Below are 23,984 nucleotides of genomic sequence, written 5' to 3' on the forward strand. Positions count from 1 at the left end.
TATACCCGTGTGTCCTGCACCACGCTCTGTTCGCTCTGCTCGCTCTGTTGCTGTGCCCCCAGGGCCGACAGAGCCTGTCACGTGACGGTCCGCAGCCAATCCTGGTTCGCCCTGTGTTCCCTCCAGGTGTCCAATGAACGTAGCGAGTCTCTGCTTGGCGACTCGTGGCCGGTCTCCTGCGAGGCCGTGTGTAACAAGTACTTAGTAATCTAAGTCCAACCTTGGTCTGATCCGGGTCTAAGGTTACGGACTGACCTTTGTGCGGCCACAGGAAGTTGACATACAGGGAAGGAATACAGTATGTAGCGAGACAGAGGACAGCCTCGTTAGCAAGGCTAAGGGAGGTCACGTAACGACTAAAAGGGGGGAAAACAGTACTATACTTGTCGTAACGGTTGTAATGCTTAAGGCAGAAAGCGGAGCGAGTGCCACATAATATTTCCCTATTCAGAATATATACTACAGAGGTACTGTATATACATAAGTCAACAGGTCAGTCTATACCTTGGAAACGATCCGTAGTTGACTTCGTTATCACAGAAACCTACTGTATGCTTTTAGATACTTACTAGTACCACATATTTAACTAGTGCCTACCTACTAGTAGTATAGTACATTATACTACTAGTAGTAATGTTATAGTTCTAGTATTGTCACGACACTTGCCCTACTCGTCAATAAAGGCCTTCAGACTAACACCTTCCTGAAGCGCGGATCTTGAGATCTAATCCTAGTCTAATCAAGGCTAGATCTGGGTTTAATTTCGGTTAAAAAATTGTAGACTTTAGCCTAGTAAAATTAAGTATATACAGTACGACCAGAATTTTAGAAAGTTGATTTACACTTTCTTTACAAAGTACGGAGAGTTAGTGTAGAGTACAGTATAGCTCGCCTAAGGGGGGTTTAAACTAGGCTAAGATCGATCTTAGACTGATTTGGGATTTATCTAGGACTAGTCTAAGACCCTGGGAGCGGTTATAGTAACTATTCTACTTAAGCTCTTAGATCGCTCTTAGATTGGTCCTAGATCGGTCTCAGACTAATCTCGACTCATTAAATCGCTCCTAAACCGCTCTCAGCTCGGGCTGAACCCGGCTCTACCACGTGTTAGACCCCTTTAAGGTGTTTAGCAGGGGGAAGTAGTATCAAGTGTCTAAACGAGGGACGAATTTCTCTTGATCGGGTTAGCGCACTAAGTATAGTACTTGTATTGGGCTCAAGAGGGGTCGCGTACCACGAACTGCTCCCTTCCATTATGCACAAGTACTATAAGCTCCATTGCAGTCCGCTCTGAGATTGGGTCTGTGAGAACATTGAAGTCGAGCACAGTGGTTTGTAGGCATTGCCAGGGCCCTGTGGCATGCTGGCGCACCGCTGGGTGGATGCCGGTGGCAGTTGCAGTGATCAACGAATGTTCAATTCCATGAATGTGTCACTGAAGTCGATGCGTCGAACCACTTCTCCGACGTGTGTCAGCATCAGTAACCGGTCGTGACATTCATGGAGACAGCATCGCTCTTTTGATCGAGACAATTGTCTTGGGTGCATGTGCGTTCAACTGCGTTGCTCGCCCTCCTCCTGACGAGAGTGGTTATCATACGACGAGGCATGCTGCCTGCGGAAGCACAAGGTGATCGATCGTGCCTGTGGGATGAACATGTAAGTTAGCGACACAGGAGACTTGCCGTTGCTACCCAGCTCCGACGTGCAGACCTCTCCACATGACATACCAGCAGGCACAGAACGCCGGAGAGGTCGTGAAGTCCCAGTACATAGTAATGTATGGACCCATGGACTCATGACGAACTTTGAGGTATGCAGACTTTAGGCGCAGAGAGGCCCGGAAATACATCCAGTGGTGTAAGATTCGGGGCGCGTCGGGGTGGTAAGATTCGGGGCGCGTCGGGGTGGTAAGATCGACGCCGAGGAGCCTCCCCAGTGCACCGGCCATTGAGGATTCTACTGCGCACACTGTCCGGACCCCTCGGTCCAGCGAGGACAGGCAAGTATCGACCCGACAGCGCTTGCTCTCTTTATGGGAGCACTGATTCCGAAATATATTGGTACGAGCTCTTCTAGGTGAGTGGGGCAGCAGTCAGTGTAATGACAAGGAGATTGTAATAGATCCCAGGGGGATTCCCACTCAGGGTCGGTCGGAATACTTATGTGGATTGGCATCCAAACAGTCATTTGCCGACGGCTCCGAGCCTCCTCAGCTCCATTGGCGTCGAACATGGCTTGTGACGGGCTGAGGTTCGATTCTTTTCATGTTGCATGTACGTAGCCGACACAGTACAGCTTCTTTTATGTACGTACACCCTGGACTCGGTCATCGACAGCAATGGTTTTCAGAGCATGCGTGGTAAGGATGAACGTTGGAGTCGGGAGCTCTAAGATCTGCGAAAAGATTCAGGAGGACGCTTTTCGGAACGAAGTCTGGACTCCATAAGTAAGTTAATGACCAGGATGGAGTCTTCGAAGGACGCAGGCAGAACAAGCAGAGAATTGTAGAAGTTTGAGTCGATGTGAAGCAACGTAGCTCACTTGTCCAGGAGATTGTAAGAAAGAAAGAGGACCAAGAGGATCAGGGGGAAGTTGAATGCAGCAGATACATAGGACACAATGGTGAGCAGATGTATGATGGATGTGACAATACGTGGGGAGAAGGATCCGACAGCGTGGTGGTTGATGAGGCTGAACTGAAACGCATCTCAATATTCGGTCAGACGAGACAAACTTATGGACTTGGTAGGATGTACTTAGTACAGTACTGTACTCATCTCAGTTGCCGGATCGATAAACGAGGCGTTGCGGTTGGGGTGTATGATGCTGCGGGTATACGGTTGGTCAATCATAGGACGACTGAAGGTCAAGATAACCTGGCTCGCCCGATGCGAATCTCATCGCACCCGCCTATCGAGGAGGTGGCATACCAGGTAGGAGCCATCGTGAGGGCTATTGGGTAGATACAGGATCAGTAAAGAACCAAATGGATCTTCGCGATTCAAACACTCTTGTAAGGCACTGGAGTAAGTACCGTTTGATTGACGGAGAAGTGAGGTGCAAAGTTGCAAAAATTCACCATTTCCTTACTTGTCGCTTTACTTGGCGGCGGATCAGCCGTTCAGAAGCTCCAGTGAATGACAATACAACAACGGGCAGCACCCTCGAGACATGGAACACGAATCCTAGTATGTATGTGACGGCAGTGTCAGAGCGAGAGGTTGGTCTCGTATGCAGTCTTCCGGCCTCATTCAAAGAAGCTCGTACAGTAGGTACTTAGTATTTTTAAGACTAAAACCGTCATGATCACCTTGGGGGCCTGTTGTCCGCCCAAAGGCCAGGAGAAGAAATAGAGCAAGCTGGGTCCTGGGCTCCCTGCACCCGAACAGACCCTGCAAGCGAGCCGAAAGAAGAAAGGAACATAGTATAGCTGCACGCTTGTCGCTTAGAGGGTTCATTCATATTTGCCCGTCTAGTGGACGACGACTCCATTCCACTGAGAGCAGTCTACCTGCGTAGCAGTTCCCACAGCGAGACCGACACCGCTGTTACCAAAGAACGCAGCCGACGCACCGCTGTCACTGCAAAGGTCGAAGTTGACGTTAGCGCCGTATTGGTTGGTGCCAGAAAGACCATTTTGCGAGCACAGCGGGTTGCCATTGGCCGGGCAAAGGTTGTTGATCATGACGACGATGGAGGTGCCAGCGTTGCTCAGCTTGTTGCCCGATGAATCCGTCTGACCGACGAGCTTCCAGCAGGTGCCGCAAGCAGGACCTTGACCTTGGCCAGGACCGGCACCATACAGGTTCTGACTGACGGCAGCGCTGAAGCCCGGTTGCGTGTAGAAGAAGCAGGCCGCCGTGTTGGTGTTGCAGTTGGGCGAGCCGAAGCTGTCTCCGGCACCATAGTGCGTGAACGAGGCTTTGTAGGTCAAGCCGCCACCGGACGACGGGCTGGTGGGCTGGCTTGGCTTGGCACTTGTCGCTGTGCTGGCTGGAGGCGCCGCGGGACTGGAAGCTGGCTTGCTAGCAGTAGCGCTGGACACGGGCTGGACGACTGGCGGAGCGGATGTCGCTGGCTGCTGTGGTGCTTGCAGACATTGGGAGTAGTATGGGTTCTGGGCCTGGCAGGTCCAGCCTGCTGTGCAGGTAGTGCCACCGGTCCAGTTGATCCCGCCGCCTGAGGGGAGTCAGGATATCGCATAGAAGGGACTCAAGGTACCGAGGACTTACATTGGCCCCATGGTTGCACGGGTGTAGCAGCAGAGGCTGCAGGACACGCCAGAGCGGCACCTGCGAGGACGTAAGCAACAAGTGATCGATACATGTTGCTACTGTATATCGGAAGTCGTATGGAATTCTCCCAGTGTCTGAGCGAGCAAATAGACGAGTGGATGCTACGAAGCGAGCGTGAGAAGGCAAGAAACGAACGGATACTCGATCGACGAGTGTAAAGAACGACTGGGTGCTACGGGTTTAGGAGACGTCAAGTCGACGTGGTCCTGGCGACATGTTATATATAAGTAGTATCTCATGTGGGTCATGAGAAGACGTTTTTGAGGAACGCACCCGCAATGCCTGCAAGCGTCGCGGAGGGAGTTCTTTGTGCACCAGGCCGCGACTGTCGCACCACCACACTGCTTACCAGGAAGACCATGGCTGAGTACACCACCAGAGACGGGCAAAGGTCGAGTATGCCGTGTCCCGACCGTTGGGAAATTGATGTGGTCGCCTTCGAGCGGAAAAGGGAGCTCTGCTGATTTGCTGATTTGTCCTGAAATCTCCTCGGCAGCAGGGCTTGCATAACCTGGAGTGGTCGGTCGCTATGGTCTGAAACAACTCCCCCTGTACATTTAGCGGCTGGTGAGCTCAAGGCTGAAATCCCAAACATCGGTTCAAGGGGGGAAGATCTCGCTTGTGCTTAAGCTTTCCAGTTCAAGATCCACCAATACATTGAGGTCTGGGGGTTCGGACATGGGTATTCCCGGCGCTCGACGTTGAGCACATACTATGTATTAGACTGAGCAGCACTAAGAAGGTGGTCGGTCGACGTGGTACGTGGCCAGATGAATATCCCCCGTCATTTTCAGCTGGGCGGTACAACGGGAACAAATATCACAGCCTTGTACGCGATGAGCTGCCTCGCTCCTTGATCGACCCACTTGATATAGCCTGACTAGCATTCGGTGCTGGGGAGGAGATTTGACAACAGCAGCAGGTTGGAATTTGGTCCGTGGCACCTCGCTCCGTGACTCTATCAACCAAGGGATTCCCCACGAAGCGAGCGGGCATTTTATTCTAGGTCCATCTTTGTGACGTCCTCGCTGTAACGCCTTTGTCGCGCAGCTGCAGTCCACCAGAGGAATGCAGTTGTCAACCAGGTTCTCAGCAAGAAAGTGAACCAGCCACAATCCTTTTGTGTTTCCCAGCCGAAGGCGGCCTCGTCGTACGCCTTGTTGATACGTTCCCGCCTGACTTTCTGATACGTGGCGAAGGTAACGTCTAGCCCCTTGTCGAGTTTGACTGCCATTGCTCGAGCGAACAAGATGGCGTCCTCGAGGGCATATCCTGTGCTTTCACCCTGGGGCGGCATTGCATGGGCCGCGTCCCCCAACAGCATTGCGCGCGTGGTGCACCACTTGCCCCGGGGAGCGAGACTGAAGACAGGGTACAGCGTCCAGTGATCTGTGGCATCAATGAGGGAATTGAGGAAGCCAATGGCACTATTGCCGAAACGACCTTTCACATTTTGCCTGATCTTGTCCTGTTCTGACCCACGCGCCAGCCAGCCTTCCTTCGAGATAACGTCTTCTGTCTCCATGATGGCTGCCACGAACTGCCGCTTCCTCTGTGGTTCGTAGTAACTGGTCATGAGACTCCCTCGTTTGGCCTGGCATAACCCTGTATCTTTCCAGGGCACCTGGGCTTCGTCGTCCAACCCAGCGAAGCCGAAGACCGCGGCTATCCCAGTGTAGAGCGGTGTCCTCTCTGGATCGACGAGATTGGTCCTAACGAAGGAATGTATGCCATCGCAGCCGAGGAGCAAATCCGAGGTCATTGTGTCACCATCGTCAGTATGGACAGTTATCTGCGCGTCGGATTCGATGATCTGGGTTGGTCTGCGACCGTAAGCGAAGCGGACATTATTAAGGTTCCGAACACATTCGGTCAGAGACTGCACCAAATCTGCCCGCATGATCCTGAGTCCCTTGAACGGCGGCTGGCCAACACCCTCCCCCTGTGCCCCAGTGAAGCCGATCTCGCCCAGTCTGGCGCCAGTGTGGATGGTGAAGAGTTCGATTTTGTCTATGGTAGCCCCCAGTGAATTCTCGTGGATTCGAGAGAGGACTCCCAGGTGATGTAGGCAGCGTAGTGCATTTGGTGTCAGTCCCACCGCACCGCCGATTGTTGAAGGTTCTGGCCGAAGTTCAATGATGGTGATATCCGGTTTCTCCGGTAGCCACTTGGTTAATGCAAGTGCTACTGACAGGCCAGAGATGCCTGCACCGATGACTGTGATCTTCATCCTTTTGTGTGCAATCTCTGGAGCTGGTGCCCGTGCATGAGTTCCCTCGGAAGGACATCTCCTTGGATCCCCAAAGACTTCGGCGTTACTTGTATTTGGACGAAGAGAAACTCTTCAGCGTCGTGAACCTCGTATTCGGTACGATCTGGGACGCTGGTAATGCTACTTGCTCAATGTGGTAGCCATCGTATTCGGCAGCTGCCCTATTGGCTGGCGCCGTGAAGCGGTTGAAGTGGTCCGTACAATACTGCTCAGCTATCCCGGCTACAGGCTAACCTCTGCAAGCCTCGACAACAGGCAGAAATATTTGTAGGCGGCCTCGGAACATTAAAGCGAGGACATGATAGTGCCATGGACACCACTCAGCACATCTTAGACCGTCACACCAAACCATCTATCCTTCTGCCACTTCAACCCAGCCCAGCCTTCGTCGTCTTGACGACGTGCTTGATGACCTCGACGCTACCCTTGTTTCCAACAGCACCAATACCCATGCCCACCTGCCACCCCATCTTTTCGAGCATGGCGCGACCTTTATTCCCTGCGCCGATCTCGGGAGCTGAGGCACCAACAACATCGCCATTCATGTAGGTAGCACCGGACATTGTGCCGCCACCACCTCTGCGGGCCCTCGCAAATCCGGGTGTCCTGGTCTTCGGCCCTGCAGCGGTTCTGAAGGAGCCGAAGACGCCCTTAGGGAAGAACTTCCTCGACTCCAACAAAGCATCGATCTCCCATATTGTGTCGATGGTGAATCTTGGCGTATGAGGTCCCTTGGTGAGAACAGGATAGCGCCCTATGCCATGTCCGTCCTTGCCGTGCGACTTTGAGACAAGCTTCAGTGCCTTTGCCAGGCGGTGCATCGCAGCACGTTGACCTGCATCCATGGGCGCCAGCTCCAGCGTGTCGACTTCCTGAGCCATGAACTGTCTGATCTCTGCGCGAATGGCCGCAGGCTGGTTCCGCTCAGCAGCATCGAGGAGGGCGTCCTCACGCTCAAGCTGCTTCTCTCGCTTGCGTGCAGTCTTCTTCTCCCGGTCTTTCTCCCACGTACTGCGAAGGCGCTGGGCAAGCTCCGGGTCCTCAATACCTAGCTCAAACGGCAAATCAGACTTTCGTCCCTTCTTCTTAGGTCGAAGACTTGGGCGTTCGAAGTCCATGATGTCGAAGGCACCATAGGGATCCTGATCGAGGGCGTCTGCGAATGCTGAAGCAGAAGGGAAGTGGTCGCGTTGGCGTCTGTTGCGCCTTGACGTGGTGCGGCTGGAGAGATGCTTCTTCGCTGAGAACGGGATGAACGCGTCGCCAGTTGCAAACTCATCGTCGTCGTCATCCACATCCTCGTCATCATCATAGTCGTCCACATTTCCGTCCAGCAAAAGCAATTCATCGCCGCCCAAGCCTAATTCTTCTTGCTTGGCTAGAGCGCGGGCGATCTGCTCGTCTGTCATGCGGGATGTATGCTTCAAGATGCGCTCGTTTTCTGCATCCTCAGAGTCAATGTCGTCCATCAAATCGTCATCAGCTTCTTCTGCTTCTGAATCTGAGTCTGAGTCTTCGGACTCAGGTGTCTGTTGGATCTTCATGGTTTGGATCTCCTCGAAAATACGGATTTCCTTGACTGCAGATTTAGAGATCAACTTGTCGTGCAGAACCCAGCGAGGTTCGCTCGCGTCTTTGCCGAGTGGGTTCACGAGGTATTGTCGGCCACTGGGCCGTGTACGGAAACGAAGAACTTGGCTGACTTCAACAACCTCCTCATCCGTGGTACTGAACTCATCAAAATCCTCCAGATCGGCCGAATCCCAATCAATGGCCTGTTCGACTTTGGTGGTCTTCTTCGCGGTTTTTCTGGAAGGCTCGGGTTGCACACTAACTTTCGACTCAGTGGCACCATCAAAGAATCTGAAGTGCTCAGTTCTTCTGCCAGTCTTGACTGAACGAGCAATGTCGGCTACATTGTCGTCACTATCATCGTCGAAGGTCATGTTGGCGATGTAGTCATTGATGAGATCCTCTTCATCGTCCTTTCTGCGCTGGCGAGCACGACCCCGGCGATCAGCGCCTTGACGGTGTTGCGAAGGTAATATGTTGTTGAACCTTTCCAAACCAGATGAACTGGAGTCTTGTGCGGTGATCTCGGGGGTGGCGAGAGGGTTTTGGAAAGGCAGTTTGGCCTCTTCCGTTCTCTTTTCAGGCGAAGGTGTGGGAAGTTTGGACGTGGCAGGGGTAATTTTGGCGGCCATTCTGGGTACGGGATTGCCTCGACCGGCGAAGAGAATTTCGTCTGACGATTGCGACGATATCGAGTCTCTTCTGGGCGCAGGCGTTTGTGCCACAGCCTCAGCTGGGGAGTCTGCGCGCACCACCTGCTGCTCACTGCCAGAAGCGGATTGCTCGGACGACTTTGCAAGTTGTGACAGAAGTGTGGATTCAGCTGGCGTGGGTTCGATATCTTCCTTTACGTCCTTATCTCCGTCCTCTTCACCTGTAGCTTTGATCTCGTCCTGGTGTAGATGTCCGGCACTGACGAAAGTGATGCTTTGTTCCCTCAGTTTCAAAGATCCCCAAGCCATAGCGTGTCGCTCGGTATTCTTAGCAGCCTGAGCCATGCTTAGGGGGGCGTTCTGTAAACCAGAGGCATTGGAACTCGAGTAGGCCTGCCAGTCGCTAACAAGCTCGCGGTGGCGGGCATTGGGACCTGATATAACTTGTCAGGATTGCACCCCGCTTGACATTTCACTTGAAGTACCTCTGGACTTGGCCTGACCTTCCGACCACGGGGATGGCGAAGGTGAATTGAACCCGGACCAGTGGGCTGACGAGTGATTTGGTGTACCTCCGTTCCTCTTCTTGCGACCCTGCGCCCGCTGTCGGGGACCCATGATTGCGCGGGGTGGTGAGGATCGGATTCGCCCACTTCGACAAGGTGAATTGCGAAGTTAATCTAGTTTCAAGGAGAAAACATGTCACACCAACAAGGTACTCAACGGCATATTCACTACTTGCAATTTGCAATCAATGTTGTCGTTATGAATCATGCAGAGGCAAGGAGGGGAGAACAGTCATGGGCAATATCGAAAGAATGGCGTCGGGGGCGAAGTTGACCATCTCCAACACGGACCACGCGCGGTCATCCCACCAGTTAAAACCCTCGGTGAAAGCCTAGGCGCCCCCGTCTCCGGATGACTGGCCCCGGGCTCCAACCCCGGGCCTCCCAAGCCTGTGTGATGTCGCTAATGGTCAATCATCGCAGGCGAGGCTGACGTTGATACCGCTTGACTTGATGCCTGCTTCGACCTCAATAATGGTATCCTTTTCGTTCGTTTAACCAGCAACAATCGACTCCTGCATGAAACGTGCTCTATTAGAGACGAATCATTACAAACGCCACTTCTAGACCTAATCCCCCAAACACGGCAAACCTGGACACCCTCCGAGCTTTATTTGCATCCCGTCACACCTCCAGCTCACAAGACCCGTCACTCGCTCTACACAACTACAAGCAGCGGGAGGAGAGCTCATCATTACTTCTACAACCACTAAATCGACTCCCGCCTCAAGCCCATACTCCACTCGGTGCCCTACTATATGCACTCTCCCTTACGCTGCAGAGCATCCCTCGCCCTGTCCCGGCTCAAGGCGTCATGAATGGCGTCGAGATTAAGCGCTTCGTGCGCTATTTCTATGACCCTCCTCCAAAATACGATGACATGTCGGGTACATCAATATGGCTGCTGGGGAAAGAATACAAGGCTACACCGCCAAAACCGGTGACCACGACCGACCATGACGATGTGGTCGAGGTGGAGTCATCTTCGGATTCACACGAACCGTCAGATGCTGCGAGTGCCCCGTCCACCGCTCCAGAGACACAGCAACAACAACAGCAGTCGCAGCAAAACGCTTCCGAATCACAGAACACAAGCAGCTTCGACGACGCACAACTTGTCACAGGAGGAGAGGACACACCTTCTTTATCCAACGACCCTTCGGACCGGGGCTGGCCGATCCCCTTTCTCGACGACTTCGAGTCGCGAGTATGGATGACCTACCGCTCAAACTTCACCCCTATTCCTCGGTCGCATGACGCCGACTCCAGTACCGGCCTTTCCTGGTCCGTCCGGCTTCGCAACCTTACTGAACGGGAAGGCTTCAGCAGTGACACGGGCTGGGGCTGCATGATCCGTTCGGGACAATCTCTCCTTGCCAACGCACTGATAATGCTCCATCTAGGGCGAGATTGGCGGAGACCAGGCACACATACGTCCCGCACAGCCTCTCCTTCTCCGCCATCTAGCGAACCACCCACGCACACTTCTTTATCGACACAAACAGAGGCTTCTATCCTCTCCTTGTTCGCCGACTCCCCTTCAGCCCCCTTCAGCATCCACCGTTTCGTCCACCACGGAGCCACCTCCTGTGGAAAACACCCAGGCCAGTGGTTCGGGCCCTCCGCCACGGCCAGCTGTATCCAAGCCCTCAGTGCAGAGTGCGCCTCTGCAGCCGGATTGCGCGTTTACGTGACTCCCTCGGCGAGCGAAGTCTACGAGGACAAGTTCCGGTCCATCGCCCGGGCAAGCGCTACAGACGCCACGATAAAACCCACCCTTATCCTGTTAGGGATACGCTTGGGGTTAGATCGCATAACACCAGTCTACCACGAAGCCCTGAAGAGTAGTCTGACATATCCACAAAGCATCGGCATCGCAGGCGGACGCCCCTCGTCTTCTCACTACTTCATCGGGTGCCAGGGCGACTTGTTCTTCTACCTTGACCCTCACGAAACGCGGGCCTTTCTGCCCTACCACGCGTCCTCGGCCGAATACACCGATGAAGAGATTTCGACATGCCATACGCGCCGTCTCCGCGGCCTGCGCATTTCTGAGATGGATCCCTCCATGCTGATTGGATTCCTGATCAAAGACGAAAATGACTGGGAAGATTGGAAGCGGAGGCTAAAAGAGACAAAGGGCAAGGCAATTGTGCATGTGCTGGACAAGGAGCCGCCAGTCCCTGGGGAGAGCAGAGAGAGGAAAGAGGCCGTGGACGAGGTAGTCAGTTTCGACGACGAAGAAGAAGAAGATGACGAGACCGTCACGGTAACGGGAAAGGAGGACGACGAGGGTGTCAAGGTCGAAGCCTCCGTGGCAGCCTCAGGCACTGCACGCTCCGAAGCCGAAACCGAAGCTGGAGACGATGCAGTCAAGGTCTCGGTGCCGCAAAGAGATACGGCCGTGGAGGCAGTGTAATGGTTTCATGATATCGCGACGCGTAACGAGGGATACCACTTAACAGCAGGGTTCTTGGTCGGGTTGGGTTAGGCAGGCTGGAGTTTTCCGAGTCGACTTGGTTTTTTTGTGAGGTTGAAAAGCGAACGCCCGTCACTACTACGGAGTAAATACCAGAAAGTCTAGTCCGGTATTGCCTTCTTTGAATGGAACATGTGTCCGGACAGCGCACGCTGAGGGTTGCTTCTCTCTCGCTTGTTGCTTCTTGCTTGCGAAATAGATCCTCGTATGTATGGCCTCTGTCACCCCTGGGAAACCCCAAGGTAGCAATGCTTGGATGGATGCATCGCTCCTCCCCGCCTTTGGGACGTCGTTGGCAACTCGCGCCGAGCAATTGTCAGCGCACAGATAAGGTCAAGACGTGGCTGGCATGGTCTCCAGAAGCGTGTTCTAGCGCGCAACTCTCTGGACGCGTACCACAACAATGGCGTTGCCCCCTCTGGAATCTCAGTCTCCCTGTCGCGAGACTGTGGACAGCTATGCGAAACAACAGACCACAATCTACTCTATGGGAGTGGAGGGTTTGAAAGACTGTTTTCATGCTTTGAATTGATGTCTCAGGTTCCAGCCATGCAGCTGGAGATTCTGATCTCTCATGCTTCCGTGTGTTGGATATTGTACATAGCACAGAAGCTCTTCTCTGCAGGATCGTAAAAGCATGAGTGTTTTGCTGATGAGCAAGCATCACATCTGATAGCTCATTGTTGTCAATGATCCCAATACCCCATGACGCATCGTAATGTGTTGAAGAAAACCCGTTTCAACACCGCTGATCCATTGTGCCCACAAAACCCCATTGCATATTGAAAACAAGCAAAACCCAACCATGAACCAAGTGCGAACAAGCAGCCACGTCTACTTGCTCTGGGAAGAGTACTTGGTGACCGCCTTTGTGCCTTCGGAAACGGCGTGCTTTGCAAGTTCACCGGGCAGGATGAGTCTGACTGAGGTCTGGATCTCTCGAGATGAGATGGTGGACTTCTTGTTGTAGGCAGCAAGCTTGGAGGCCTCGGTGGCAACACGCTCGAAGATATCTGCAGGCAGCTGTCAGATGACTGCACTTTGGAGATTGATGGGCGCAATTGAACTTACCGTTGACGAATGAGTTCAAGATTGACATGGCACGGTTGGAGATACCAGTATCGGGGTGGACTTGCTTGAGGACTGCCGAAGACGCGTCAGTTTTGGATCGCAAGGCGATGATCGACGGCAAAACGTGATGCTCACCTTTGTAGATGTATGAGGAGTAGGTCTCCTTCCTCGTCTTGCCGCGCTTCTTCTTCTCGCCTGAAGGAGCTGCTGCCGTCTTCTTGCCGGCTTCCTTCTTCTCAGCAGCGGGGGCTTTGCCAGCTGGGGCCTTGCCGCCAGTGGTGGGCTTCTTGGACGCTTCCTTGGGAGCCATTTCTGAAGTGAGATGGATATGCGAAAAACGCGAAAGTTGATGGAGTATGTGAGATGGAGTTGATGATCGAGTGTGTATGAAGCGTGGATGAGTGATGGATGGATGAAGAAGGAAGGAAAGATGGAGCGTGAAAGGCGGGTGATGGCGACTCTTATACCAGGCGCAAGTGCGAGGAGGAGGGCGCGGGTTGATGCGAGATGGCAGACGCAGCTCGGGGTTGATCCTGGGTAACGGATTGCGCGATTTTATCAGTGTATTGTTATCGTGTCGATTTTGAGGAGTTTTCGGCCACTCAGAGGGCAGGATCAGAGTGCTTGGCGGAAAGATATGGTAAGGCAATGTAATGCAGCCTGCGTATTGTCAAGTCCTCTGGAAAAGTCATTTTTGATCAATCTGCACCAAGCACCGTGATTGGCTGGACGGCTCCTCTGTGATCCAAACCGCCCGCTCCTCCACTTCGCTGCGCTGCATCTTTCATCACAAGCGTCTGCGAGGTTGATCTGGAGGCGCGACGCAACAGCCCGCAACCCGCATCGCCCGCCTGCTCGCATTCCTTTATAACTTCCCTTTCCCTCCCACCATCATCCACCCTTCCCTTCCTCTTCTTCTCATCCATCCACAAACTTCAGCTTCCATCACTCATCTGACACTACTGTCCACCGCGACTTCCGTCTCACAACCCAATTTCAACCTTCTCAAACCCAATCCCCTCAACCTCATCAAAATGACTGGCGGAAAATCTGGTGGCAAGGCCTCTGGCTCCAAGAGCGCTCAATCGTAAGTCATCCACCATTCGGACTTCCTCGGTCTTGTCTTCTACGCGACGCGTTGGCCGCGGTCCGCACATCTGCACTCGAAGAGCATGCGCTGACTTCCATCGCAGCCGTTCCTCCAAGGCTGGCCTTGCATTCCCTGTTGGCCGTGTCCATCGTCTCTTGCGAAAGGGCAACTACGCTCAGCGTGTCGGTGCTGGCGCTCCCGTCTACCTCGCAGCCGTTCTTGAGTACCTGGCTGCCGAAATCCTCGAGCTTGCTGGCAACGCCGCTCGTGACAACAAGAAGACGCGTATCATCCCCCGTCATCTTCAATTGGCCATCCGAAACGATGAGGAGTTGAACAAGCTGCTCGGACACGTCACAATCGCCCAAGGTGGTGTCCTGCCCAACATTCACCAGAGTACGTTTACCATCTGCATTGCATATGCGACATCTACTGACTTTCGTTTCAGACTTGCTGCCAAAGAAGACCACCAAGGGCAAGAACCCCAGCCAAGAGCTGTAAGCTCATTGTGCACATTGTTTCTGAACTGGGCTGTTTTTGACATGGGAGTTTCATGACACACGGGGTTACGGGTTGGGCTGGCCAGGTTTACGGGCCATTTTCAGAGTTTGTGCTTTACCGGCATCGGAGAGCTGGGTCGTGTACATTATGCTCATTGGCATGCCTATTATCATCATGATCATGGATAGGAATGCAGCAAGGGCATGAGATGAGACATGCGAGGGTGCAGAGCGAAAGGCTTTGCAAAGTAGCGATCATTCGACGACAAATTCAATGATCCAGACAATGACAAACATCCGAAAACTCTTGTCGTCCACGTTTTCAGGCTGTAATTCTCTTGAGACGAAGTCCGAGTTGGACCATCAGCAAGTGTGAACGGCAATCCTGATCCCTAGGGTTCCAGCCTGCCTGGGGTTTTGTCAGTGACGCGTCAAGAATCTACAGCTGCATCGTTGGCTCGTACAAAATCAACACAGCATGTCCCAGGCGCGGTGGAATAGAGCGTGTTCTGTGTGGGATTACTGTCATTGGCCAACAAGCCTCGGGGTGCAAAGCCTGGCATGGTGGATATCCAAGTCCATCACCTGCGCAATGAGAGAGCCAACTAGCAGAGAACAAGGTGCCATGATTTTGCATTGACAAGCATTTCTTCCTTCTGCTTGTACGTCCTTCGCGCTTGTGCAGCAGAAACAGTGTATGTGTCCAGGTGCTTCTTGGTAATATGTACAAGTCGGGGCGACCAACCATGCATGCATGCTTTGTCCGATCATAACCTCTTGACGAACTCTCTTGATGGCGGCGGTAGATCTGGAGCCGGGAGATTTCGTTCATACTTCGAGCCTGTAGAGTGCGACACGTCAGTGACCTGGAGCACAGCGGTTTGAAGGACATGTCTGCGTACCTCCAGGAGCAGTTGGCGGCCGGTAGGGGTCCGGGTGCTTCCATTTGTCTAATAGTTTCTCAGTCTCGTTGAAGAGAATCTGTACCCGTCATTGATCAGCAATGTACCTTCGCGCAGACAGCGTCATGTCCAATAGGAAGGTGAACGTCATCAGCATACTCTCTGTTGTCTGTGATCAGTGATGTTCTTGTTCGCATCGAATAGTGATCGGATGTAGACGGCCTGTCCGCGCCAGAGGTTTCGTTGAACAGCCCAGTCGAGGGCGAGCTTCAGCGACCGTCGATATAGGTCTCTGCCAGAATGCAATCAGCATTTGCACCGGGAATGATACCTCATTCATGGTGCAGTATCTTACCGGACAGCCTTGACATGAGGGCTCATTGAAGCCATTGTGACCAGCGCAGTCCTTCGCCCACCACCAATTCACAGGTAACTCCCCTTAGCAGACGGGTGGCCAGGACCGGCTTCGTCGTCTTCTATCCGTCCCGATGCTCGCTGGTCTGTGGCTGTCCACGGCGTTGAAGTCGGTGGTGAATCTGTAATTGGGATGAGTCGATTGGAGGTGCAGCCAGAGGCAAGCAGGCTTGGCATCGAAGCTCCTTGTCGCTCGTCTCGCCTCGGGCTGCAGGCAAGCGGGCGGCTCTCTGGCTGCGCGACTTTCTGGGACAACGTCACAGCCCAATTGGAGCTCCGACAGAGCTTTCCATTCCCGTGCTCCAGATCCGCAAAGACAAACACTCTTCTCAATTCACAGTCTCCGGTGCACCAGGAGGACGGGGCTTCAGTTAGCAGCACCCTTTCATTCTCTGTATTTCAAGCCGGCGGTGAGTCCGCCTCGCATGCTACGGCCATAAACGTCCTCGCTCTCTGGAGCATCGACTGTCTACTTCACACGTTGCACGGTCGACGCAACAAGTGCCACTATGGCCTCTCTACGGCTTCGACGGACTCCAGCTCTGGGCTCCGCGCTCGCCATCCCAAGATGCGGCCCCTCGCTACGTACTCGCGCATTCAGCGGGTTGAGGTCGAAACCAATGCTGCGCCCACAAGTCATCTTCAGCTTGCGAACATCCACTGCACCTACGTATGCCTCCGCTTCGCGCTACCAGCCGTTCAGTACCTCCCCTACCCGCTATGAGACCATCGTCAAAGTCCCACAGATGGCCGAGTCCATCTCGGAGGGCACCCTCAGCAGCTTCTCAAAACAAGTGGGCGACTATGTCGAGCAAGATGAGGAAATTGCCTCGATCGAAACAGACAAGATCGATGTCTCGGTCAATGCTCCCGAGGCAGGCACGATAAAAGAATTCCTTGTTAGCGAGGGCGACACTGTGACCGTCGGGCAAGAAATTGCAAAGCTCGAGCCGGGCGAGGGCGGTGGAGGCGGTGCGAAGGAAGCAAAGGAAGAACCCAAAGAACCTGCCGAGCCAGAGCCCAAGAAGGAAGAGCCAAAGAAGGAAGAACCCAAGGAGGAGCCTAAGAAGGAGGAGCCGAAGAAAGAAGCCCCTCCACCACCGAAGAAAGAAGAAAAACCTGCACCGCCCAAGGAAGAAAAGAAGACGGATGAGAAGGCTGGCATCGACTCGCCCTTTGGCAAAGGTAGCAGGAACGAGAACAGGGTACGAAGACTACCGGCGTTTCCATCCGCGAAAAGGCTAATTCATATCAGGTCAAAATGAACCGCATGCGTCTGCGGATCGCCGAGCGCCTGAAGCAGTCACAGAATACCGCCGCCTCTTTGACAACATTCAACGAGGTGGACATGTCCAACATCATGGAATTCCGCAAGAAGTACAAGGATGAAGTCCTGAAGAACACCGGTGTCAAACTCGGCTTCATGAGTGCTTTTGCCAAAGCCAGTATTCTGGCCATGAAGGACGTACCCACCGTCAACGCCTCCATCGAAGGACCCGGCGGTGGTGATACCATTGTCTACCGAGACTTTGTGGATATTAGCGTTGCAGTGGCCACGCCCAAGGGCCTGGTCACGCCGGTCGTCCGAAATGCTGAGAGTTTGGAGATGATCGGCATCGAAGAAGCTATTGCCGATTTAGGGAAGAAGGTAAGTACGTTGTTTCTGCCAATCGATCGGTCGCTGACCTGTTGTCCAGGCCCGTGATGGCAAGCTTACCATTGAAGATATGGCGGGCGGCACATTCACCATCAGCAACGGAGGCGTCTTCGGCTCCATGATGGGAACTCCGATCATCAACTTACCTCAGACAGCTGTGCTCGGTCTGCATGCAATCAAGGACAGAGCAGTGGTTGTCAACGGCAAGATCGAAATCAGACCCGTAAGTCGATCCAGATGTGATCGACGGCAAAGACTGACGCAGTACAGATGATGTACCTTGCACTGACTTACGATCATCGTTTGCTGGACGGCAGAGAAGCGGTCACTTTCCTGGTAAAGATCAAGGTATGTTACAAGTGAGCTTCGTGTTCGTTCTGCGTCTGACAGGACATCCAGGAATACATCGAAGACCCGCGAAAGATGCTGTTGGCATGATCTCTTGTTGGGGGCGGAGCTTTCATGATGTGGCGGTCAGCACGGCGTGAAATGTACAAAACAAGTAACCTACAGCACCGTGCTTTATTTGCTAGAGCGAGAAGCATTTAATCACGGACGACAGCATGCAGCGTGTCTTGGTGGTGCCCAATCGAGCTGTCGGCACCAGAGCGTGTTTCCCTCGCGTTTCCTTTCCTCCACAATGCGTCATGTTCCCATCTGCGAGGCGGAATTCAACAAGGTGAGGAATTAGCTGGTCTTGCATCCGAAATTGCACTTGTGAAGGCCGTGCAAGCGGACGTTCGGTGGTATTACAGGAGATCCAAGTGACCGCTACACTGCTACCAATTTCCCACACATCTAATTGTATCCGACCTGGAGCATTGATGGGGGTGGGTTTTGATACAGGTCCACAAATGCAAACAGACACAGACAAAGGGACGTGTGACAAACACTCAGGTGTGATGAGCTCGGTGCAGGGAATTGGTAGAGATCACTGCAGTTACCGCCTCGCTGCTCTCCAACGGACTTCATTCTCCCGCTTCAGAAGTCGAGATAAATACGGCATGTCTTCCCCGGCCTCGTTTCGATGATTGTTCAGGGCCCGGGGATCATGGCATGTATTTTGGTTTCTCTTGATCTGTCTATATCGTTACGCTGCACGCCTGACTGGGAGAGCTTCAGCATTGACTTTATTAGCTGCATTTGATGTGATCGGTACAGCCGGATCGAACCTATAATGTGCCTTTCCATCAGCCTTGTGTGGTATTTTGTCGTTTGTCCAGAGCATCGCGACTCGTGCTTATGTCGACCGATACTGTACCTTTATTGGCATTGTGTGAATAGACCGCCGTCGAGCCGATTGACCGTCAGCCTGCCTTGCGGGAACCTAACTCCGCCGCGTCTCTACATGGCCTGTTACCGCCGTTGGGTTGCTCACGCAGATTACCTTTTCTTGCCCGTGAATCCAAGTGCACGCATCGGCCTGATCCACTGGCAGTCACTGATTTCAGGCGGCCAGGCATGAAGTATGCACTAGGTATGTCTGTACAGTACTACTGCATGTCCAGTGTACAGTGATTTTCTTGATGCACGGACGGACATGCCTTTCGACCGCCCTACGGAAGGAGGAGAGGCCGTGTGCCTCTTCGCCCTTGTGGAGGGCATCCTACATAGTACAGAAGACCACGGCCTGTTTAATGATCTGCCATAGCATGACAATGTACCTGCAACGCCTTCTGCTCGCGGTCAAAGACCTGGAGATACTATGTAACTACCAGTGTGATTACAGTGTCCCTCCATCCCAGCGGGGAGGAGATTACTGCGGCGTACCGTGATATACTCCGTGCCTAGTACTCCCTTCCTACCTGGTACTCAATAACACCGTGTTGAACAATGCACTGGAAGTGCTAAGTACAGAAGTGTGATAACTACCAACTATCAACCACCAACCACCAACTACACAGTACGTACTACGCAGTACTGACTAAATCATGTACTGCAGTTCGTACATGCACCACAGATCGTACACACTTGCGATACATGCGAGAACGTAGGAAGAGGCAGCAGGAATGTGATCCAAGGGTCCGTCCCCGAACCCGGCGCATCGGCGGAATCACTCACTTCCTACTTCTAAGGTGATTGTAAGTACTAGGTATCTATACGGCGATGATGAGATTACTTATTGCGCGAGCCACGCGAGGTAGGATCGTCAACTTGAAGTTCAGGTTGAAAGACTTCCTCCGCTCCGATAGAGGGTCTCAAGATGGTTCTCCAACGAGAAGACGGTTGGCATGGATGCCAGAGACGGGTACCATGTATATATTATACAGTACAGAGTCACCCGACAGATGTGATGGAGACCAAGAGTGATGCTGTGTTTTGTCAAGGCTACTTAAAGTACTCAAGGACTGTGTCGTGGACGATTGCGGACTGAATGTAGGACGGCGTACGGTAAGTACGTAGGTATGTGTATGTGGTGATGATCATCGAGTAATTACTATGTATTTCGATTTTGCACTTGGCCTTGCCCTCCATATAGACGCCTTCATGGTACATGGAACATTCTTTGAAGCCCGGCATTCTGCATTGCGGCAGCCACGTCACTCCTCAGCAAAGACGCTGCAGAGTTCACTCCGTCCAGGTGCCTTTTGCGCAGGCACATAGGTATTTATGTCTCTAGACAGTCAGGACCATGATACACACACACACACACGTCACAGCCAGGAGGTCAGAGATCTGATTACTACCATTCCTTGCTCGATGCTCCGTACACCATACACATCAAGTTCAAATAGTGAATACCTCCCTCTTGTACGGAGGTAATTCACGCTAACTTCACATCTAGAAAAGCCTGCACTTCTATTGGCTAGAGGGTGGAGTAAAGCTAGACTACTCTAGGATACCCGTCCATGGCGGGTTTAGCTTCCCCGAGGAACCTCTGGCACAAGGTAGGCAGCCAATAGACGCCTATCATCTCTGAAACCGGGGTTAGCGTGCTTTTCGCAAGCCTGGCTTGCATGTGCACCTGCGCACTGCGCACTGCGCGAACAACAGAGACTCGTACGTCGGGATAGTTACCAGGTGGCCAACGGGGTGCAGTGCGTTGAGTAGTGCATGTATCATTCATTTGACGTGCCATGCATGGGAAGGTGTCTGTTTAGTTGGGTTGACTTTCCCTTGTTGCCCTTTCGAAGCTCAAGAGCAGAGCGGTGGACTTGGTGAGATATAGGGTTAGGGTTATTTGTGAGACAGATTATGATACCACACACTGTTACAATGTATTGATCCGATACAGTCGTCGTCACCCGCAGAGCACTATGTAGTGCTGATATAATGCATGGCATACTGTAATACCCAACATAATACACCCACATTGTCTTGCACGTGGGTTCGTCGACACGACCATGGGGCGAGTGGTGAGCAGTTCATGCTGGACCAAAGGTCAACTATTCATATCGAGAAACGGCTGGTGTGGTACTTATTTCGCCGAGTCTTCACAAACGAAAATGCGCCGTTGCCACTATTCTAGACACACGTTGAAGCATCTGTAGCAGAGCACATGAGCAGCAATGACTATGAACTTGTCGATCCTAGGCCTGTTTTCTCGACTTCAGAATGGGGAACTGATATAACAACGCAACAGTCACCCCGACGATGGCTATGTCCCAAAAGTACCAGAGCTGGCCCGTGTGCTATGTTATCACAAAGGGCCTTTTGCGATAGAAGCCCTTCGTATAGCCCGTTCCTCCCGGTGTCCTGAGATCTGGATCATAGTCCATCGGATCCACGTATAGTGGATCGGACTCACGCCACCGTGGACTGTCGAAAATCTTGCCGTCCATTGCACCGTGGAGGTAGCATGTCCCAATGAGCTGAAATTCCATTCCACCCTTCACAGCTTCAGCGCACCTTCTGTCGTGGGATGGTGAAAAACGTCGCCGCAGAACGAAGGGTCGCGATCCACCATCCAAAGCGACGACCAAGTCCCCCTCCTGTACTGCTTGAAAACAGCCCCCGAAGGTACCATCAAAAGTGAAGAAAGATACGAAGGCTGAAAGTTGATTGACCTTTTCGTCAAACGATTGAGTCACTGAATGCTTCCATAATGAAGTGTCACATCTTCGAAGCGCCCAAATGTCTTCCACGCTCAGGTGTGACAACCGCATTCCGGTGGAGTCATGTAGCTTCATAACCGAAAGGAAAAGGTCAGACAGCACTTTTCGTCGCTCGTCCAGATTTGTAAGGGCCAAAAGCTCGATAAACGATAGCGCGGCGGCTGTGAACGCTTCCACGGAGAAGAGGTGGTCGTCCCATTGAACATCGTCCGTAGTCCTCCTTGGGCCGAAAACGCTGTGATGGACAGAAGCCAAAGTATTCCAGATATCGCACGGTGACCGCGGGCCCCTGGGGGCAAAGCAGCACATCACAGTAGCCAGATGTACCCCTTGTAGGGTAATTGACCTGGTCCGTGCCGGTTTAATGTAATATGTTGGTCGGTCGCCACTTGTGCGGTAGGCACTGTCAAAACGACGGATTGGTGGCAATAACGACGAAAAAGCAGAATATGGAAGCCTGTGGTATTGAGGGATCCACGAGCAGATTGCCTGAGTCCCAGCCAGGGAGGGTATGGAGATTATGTCGAGACGTCGAGTGGCCGCAATAATTCCATGAGTGAAGTCCATATATGTATCTTGGAGAGGCCGGATATAATCGGGCTTGAACGACATATCGGGAAGGTCAGCTGCCAGACGATAGATGGCGTAGATTTTATCCCGTGGTACTGTAGCTCTGAGGGAACTTGAAGCGAGGAGTAGTGCGCTGATCGGCAGTCTGCGGCTTGAGACCATGCTCCAAAATCTTGCCAGTCGTAGCGATGGTGCGAATCCGAAGTCCTCTAGTCCTAAACGCTGCCTGTCAGCGGGGGCAAGGCTTGGATAGATCACGACGAAACTCGCACAACAGAGGGCGATTATTTCCCAGGCCAGCATACTTTTGCCGTGTCGAACAGATACATTCTCATTTCCCGCCACCTCTTGCACCACCCAGACGCGCTCGAACCAAGGTATCGACAACAGCTGGTGTACGTGTCCGGGAAATGAAATTTCTTCCGAATCAGCAACTCCTTCCTCCGGCGAAAGAGCCTCTACCACACGGCGTTTGCCTAAGAATATCGCGGCTTCGATGATACGGTATCGGTAGAACTGCCAAACATATAATGTTGGATCCAGCAGGCAGCCCAAAAAACTGAGTTCCATGGTTCTGAGGCCGATGGTTTCCGTGCATAGGATCAAGATGTAGATGTCCACAGCATATGTCGAGCTAGGACACTGCCGAAATCTCCCGTCTCGTGGCCAGGTGTCCCTCGCACGGGCCATGATACTCTCAAGGTCATAATCACCCCGTTCCCGCAATATGATTGCATGCTCTATTGCTTCCAGATCAAACATATCTGGAACGGGCAGAGAGCTTGACCCAAGTCCTCCGAGCATATCGGCAAGTACGTCTAACGAACGATCATGTTCGGGAAGGATATCGGAGGGGATCTCCGGGTCGCCTCCAAGCCAGACAACAACCTTAGTCGCGGCTGAGAAAATCTCCTTCATGAATCCAACCTATCGGAAAGATATATCAGTGACTGCCAATCAATGCACGGGCGTAATCACTTGCCTGGTGAGACCTTTCTGCCATATCTGACTGATTCAGGCACAGCATATCAGCCCAAATGAGAGAGTGCGCCTCTTCGTGCATGCGCAGACTGCGTAGGCCGCCATGGAGATTTCGAGTGATTCGAAAAGACACAACTTCAGCTTTCGCTTCATCGTCCACACCAACCGGCTCAACTCGGCCATGCGGGTTCTCGTTCAGCTGCATGGCGCAAGCCGACCTTGCGGAAGCACCCTCATGAAACACAATCGAGATCTCCAAGGTGTCGTCGAGAGGTCCCCAAACATACGACAGAGCCGTATACGCGGGGGCATTGTCCAGGTCGGCCCAGTAAAGATGGCAGACCAGAGGATCCTTGGGGGATTCTGAAGGCTCGATACGCAAGAGCCGGACTTGCCTTTTTGATCTATCCAAGGGCTTGTAGTGTTGGTACTCGTTGGGTATGACTTGAATCGTCTCCGACTCTTCCATCATGAAAGTCCTCGTAGGTTACTCAGATGCGGCTGGACAGGTCGGCAAAGAGAACAGTACCATCGCCGCGATGCATATAAATATAAGTCGGGTTCGCGGAGTCTGGTCTGGAGAGCAGTATCTCCACCCATTCATGCAATCAGTGAGGCTGAGTAACTCGCAGTGACCACCCGTGCATGACTGGGCAGCAGAGCCCAAAGATCCATGCAGAGCCATGGCTGCACCAGGCTAATCCCGTATCTCTCGTACTGATCGGGCGTCGCTCTCGACGTTGACCAAAGGGCAGAGATCAAGTTTGAGGACAAATCGAGCAATGAGGTTTGTGCCATAGAGAGAGAAGTGATGGTCGATTCATCGAGAAGTGAGGTGGATTGAAATGGCGGTAAAGTCTGAAGCGGAGCCGAGCCAATAGTCGCGCTGGGTTGTTTCTTGGGC

The 23,984-nt window shown here is 52.8% G+C and overlaps 10 protein-coding genes across 10 annotated transcripts; 3 read left to right on the top strand and 7 right to left on the bottom strand.

Annotated features, from left to right (window-relative positions):
- Window positions 1-3,475: 3,475 nt before the first annotated feature.
- G647_10375 (uncharacterized protein) lies at window positions 3,476-4,329 on the bottom strand (the record flags this gene model as incomplete). Its single annotated transcript, XM_008726366.1, has 2 exons — window positions 3,476-4,182; window positions 4,236-4,329. The coding sequence occupies 2 exons, from the start codon at window positions 4,327-4,329 to the stop codon at window positions 3,476-3,478; spliced, it is 801 nt and encodes a 266-aa protein (XP_008724588.1).
- A 966-nt stretch (window positions 4,330-5,295) lies between these two features.
- On the bottom strand, window positions 5,296-6,528 carry G647_10376 (uncharacterized protein; the record flags this gene model as incomplete). The annotated part of the gene is made up of 1 exon (XM_008726367.1): window positions 5,296-6,528. The coding sequence occupies one exon, from the start codon at window positions 6,526-6,528 to the stop codon at window positions 5,296-5,298; it is 1,233 nt and encodes a 410-aa protein (XP_008724589.1).
- Window positions 6,529-6,938: 410 nt separating this feature from the next.
- G647_10377 (uncharacterized protein) lies at window positions 6,939-9,413 on the bottom strand (the record flags this gene model as incomplete). Its single annotated transcript, XM_008726368.1, has 2 exons — window positions 6,939-9,229; window positions 9,281-9,413. The coding sequence occupies 2 exons, from the start codon at window positions 9,411-9,413 to the stop codon at window positions 6,939-6,941; spliced, it is 2,424 nt and encodes an 807-aa protein (XP_008724590.1).
- A 762-nt stretch (window positions 9,414-10,175) lies between these two features.
- On the top strand, window positions 10,176-11,780 carry G647_10378 (uncharacterized protein; the record flags this gene model as incomplete). The annotated part of the gene is made up of 1 exon (XM_008726369.1): window positions 10,176-11,780. One exon carries the CDS (start codon window positions 10,176-10,178, stop codon window positions 11,778-11,780), a length of 1,605 nt encoding a protein of 534 aa, XP_008724591.1.
- An 894-nt stretch (window positions 11,781-12,674) lies between these two features.
- G647_10379 (histone H2B) lies at window positions 12,675-13,221 on the bottom strand (the record flags this gene model as incomplete). The annotated part of the gene is made up of 3 exons (XM_008726370.1): window positions 12,675-12,853; window positions 12,912-12,983; window positions 13,047-13,221. The coding sequence occupies 3 exons, from the start codon at window positions 13,219-13,221 to the stop codon at window positions 12,675-12,677; spliced, it is 426 nt and encodes a 141-aa protein (XP_008724592.1).
- A 724-nt stretch (window positions 13,222-13,945) lies between these two features.
- G647_10380 (histone H2A) lies at window positions 13,946-14,502 on the top strand (the record flags this gene model as incomplete). The annotated part of the gene is made up of 3 exons (XM_008726371.1): window positions 13,946-13,998; window positions 14,105-14,397; window positions 14,450-14,502. The coding sequence occupies 3 exons, from the start codon at window positions 13,946-13,948 to the stop codon at window positions 14,500-14,502; spliced, it is 399 nt and encodes a 132-aa protein (XP_008724593.1).
- A 766-nt stretch (window positions 14,503-15,268) lies between these two features.
- Window positions 15,269-15,793, bottom strand: G647_10381 (uncharacterized protein; the record flags this gene model as incomplete). The annotated part of the gene is made up of 4 exons (XM_008726372.1): window positions 15,269-15,342; window positions 15,404-15,482; window positions 15,563-15,695; window positions 15,759-15,793. 4 exons carry the CDS (start codon window positions 15,791-15,793, stop codon window positions 15,269-15,271), a joined length of 321 nt encoding a protein of 106 aa, XP_008724594.1.
- Window positions 15,794-16,326: 533 nt separating this feature from the next.
- G647_10382 (uncharacterized protein) lies at window positions 16,327-17,912 on the top strand (the record flags this gene model as incomplete). Its single annotated transcript, XM_008726373.1, has 5 exons — window positions 16,327-17,022; window positions 17,073-17,465; window positions 17,515-17,697; window positions 17,745-17,822; window positions 17,874-17,912. The coding sequence occupies 5 exons, from the start codon at window positions 16,327-16,329 to the stop codon at window positions 17,910-17,912; spliced, it is 1,389 nt and encodes a 462-aa protein (XP_008724595.1).
- Window positions 17,913-22,039: 4,127 nt separating this feature from the next.
- G647_10383 (uncharacterized protein) lies at window positions 22,040-22,573 on the bottom strand (the record flags this gene model as incomplete). The annotated part of the gene is made up of 1 exon (XM_008726374.1): window positions 22,040-22,573. A coding segment is annotated over one exon (534 nt), but the record flags the coding sequence as incomplete, so codon positions are not given.
- Window positions 22,574-23,042: 469 nt separating this feature from the next.
- G647_10384 (uncharacterized protein) lies at window positions 23,043-23,549 on the bottom strand (the record flags this gene model as incomplete). The annotated part of the gene is made up of 1 exon (XM_008726375.1): window positions 23,043-23,549. One exon carries the CDS (start codon window positions 23,547-23,549, stop codon window positions 23,043-23,045), a length of 507 nt encoding a protein of 168 aa, XP_008724597.1.
- Window positions 23,550-23,984: the final 435 nt, after the last annotated feature.

The sequence above is a fragment of the Cladophialophora carrionii genome (genome assembly GCF_000365165.1).
Source record: "Cladophialophora carrionii CBS 160.54 unplaced genomic scaffold supercont1.15, whole genome shotgun sequence".
Lineage (NCBI taxonomy): Eukaryota > Fungi > Ascomycota > Eurotiomycetes > Chaetothyriales > Herpotrichiellaceae > Cladophialophora > Cladophialophora carrionii.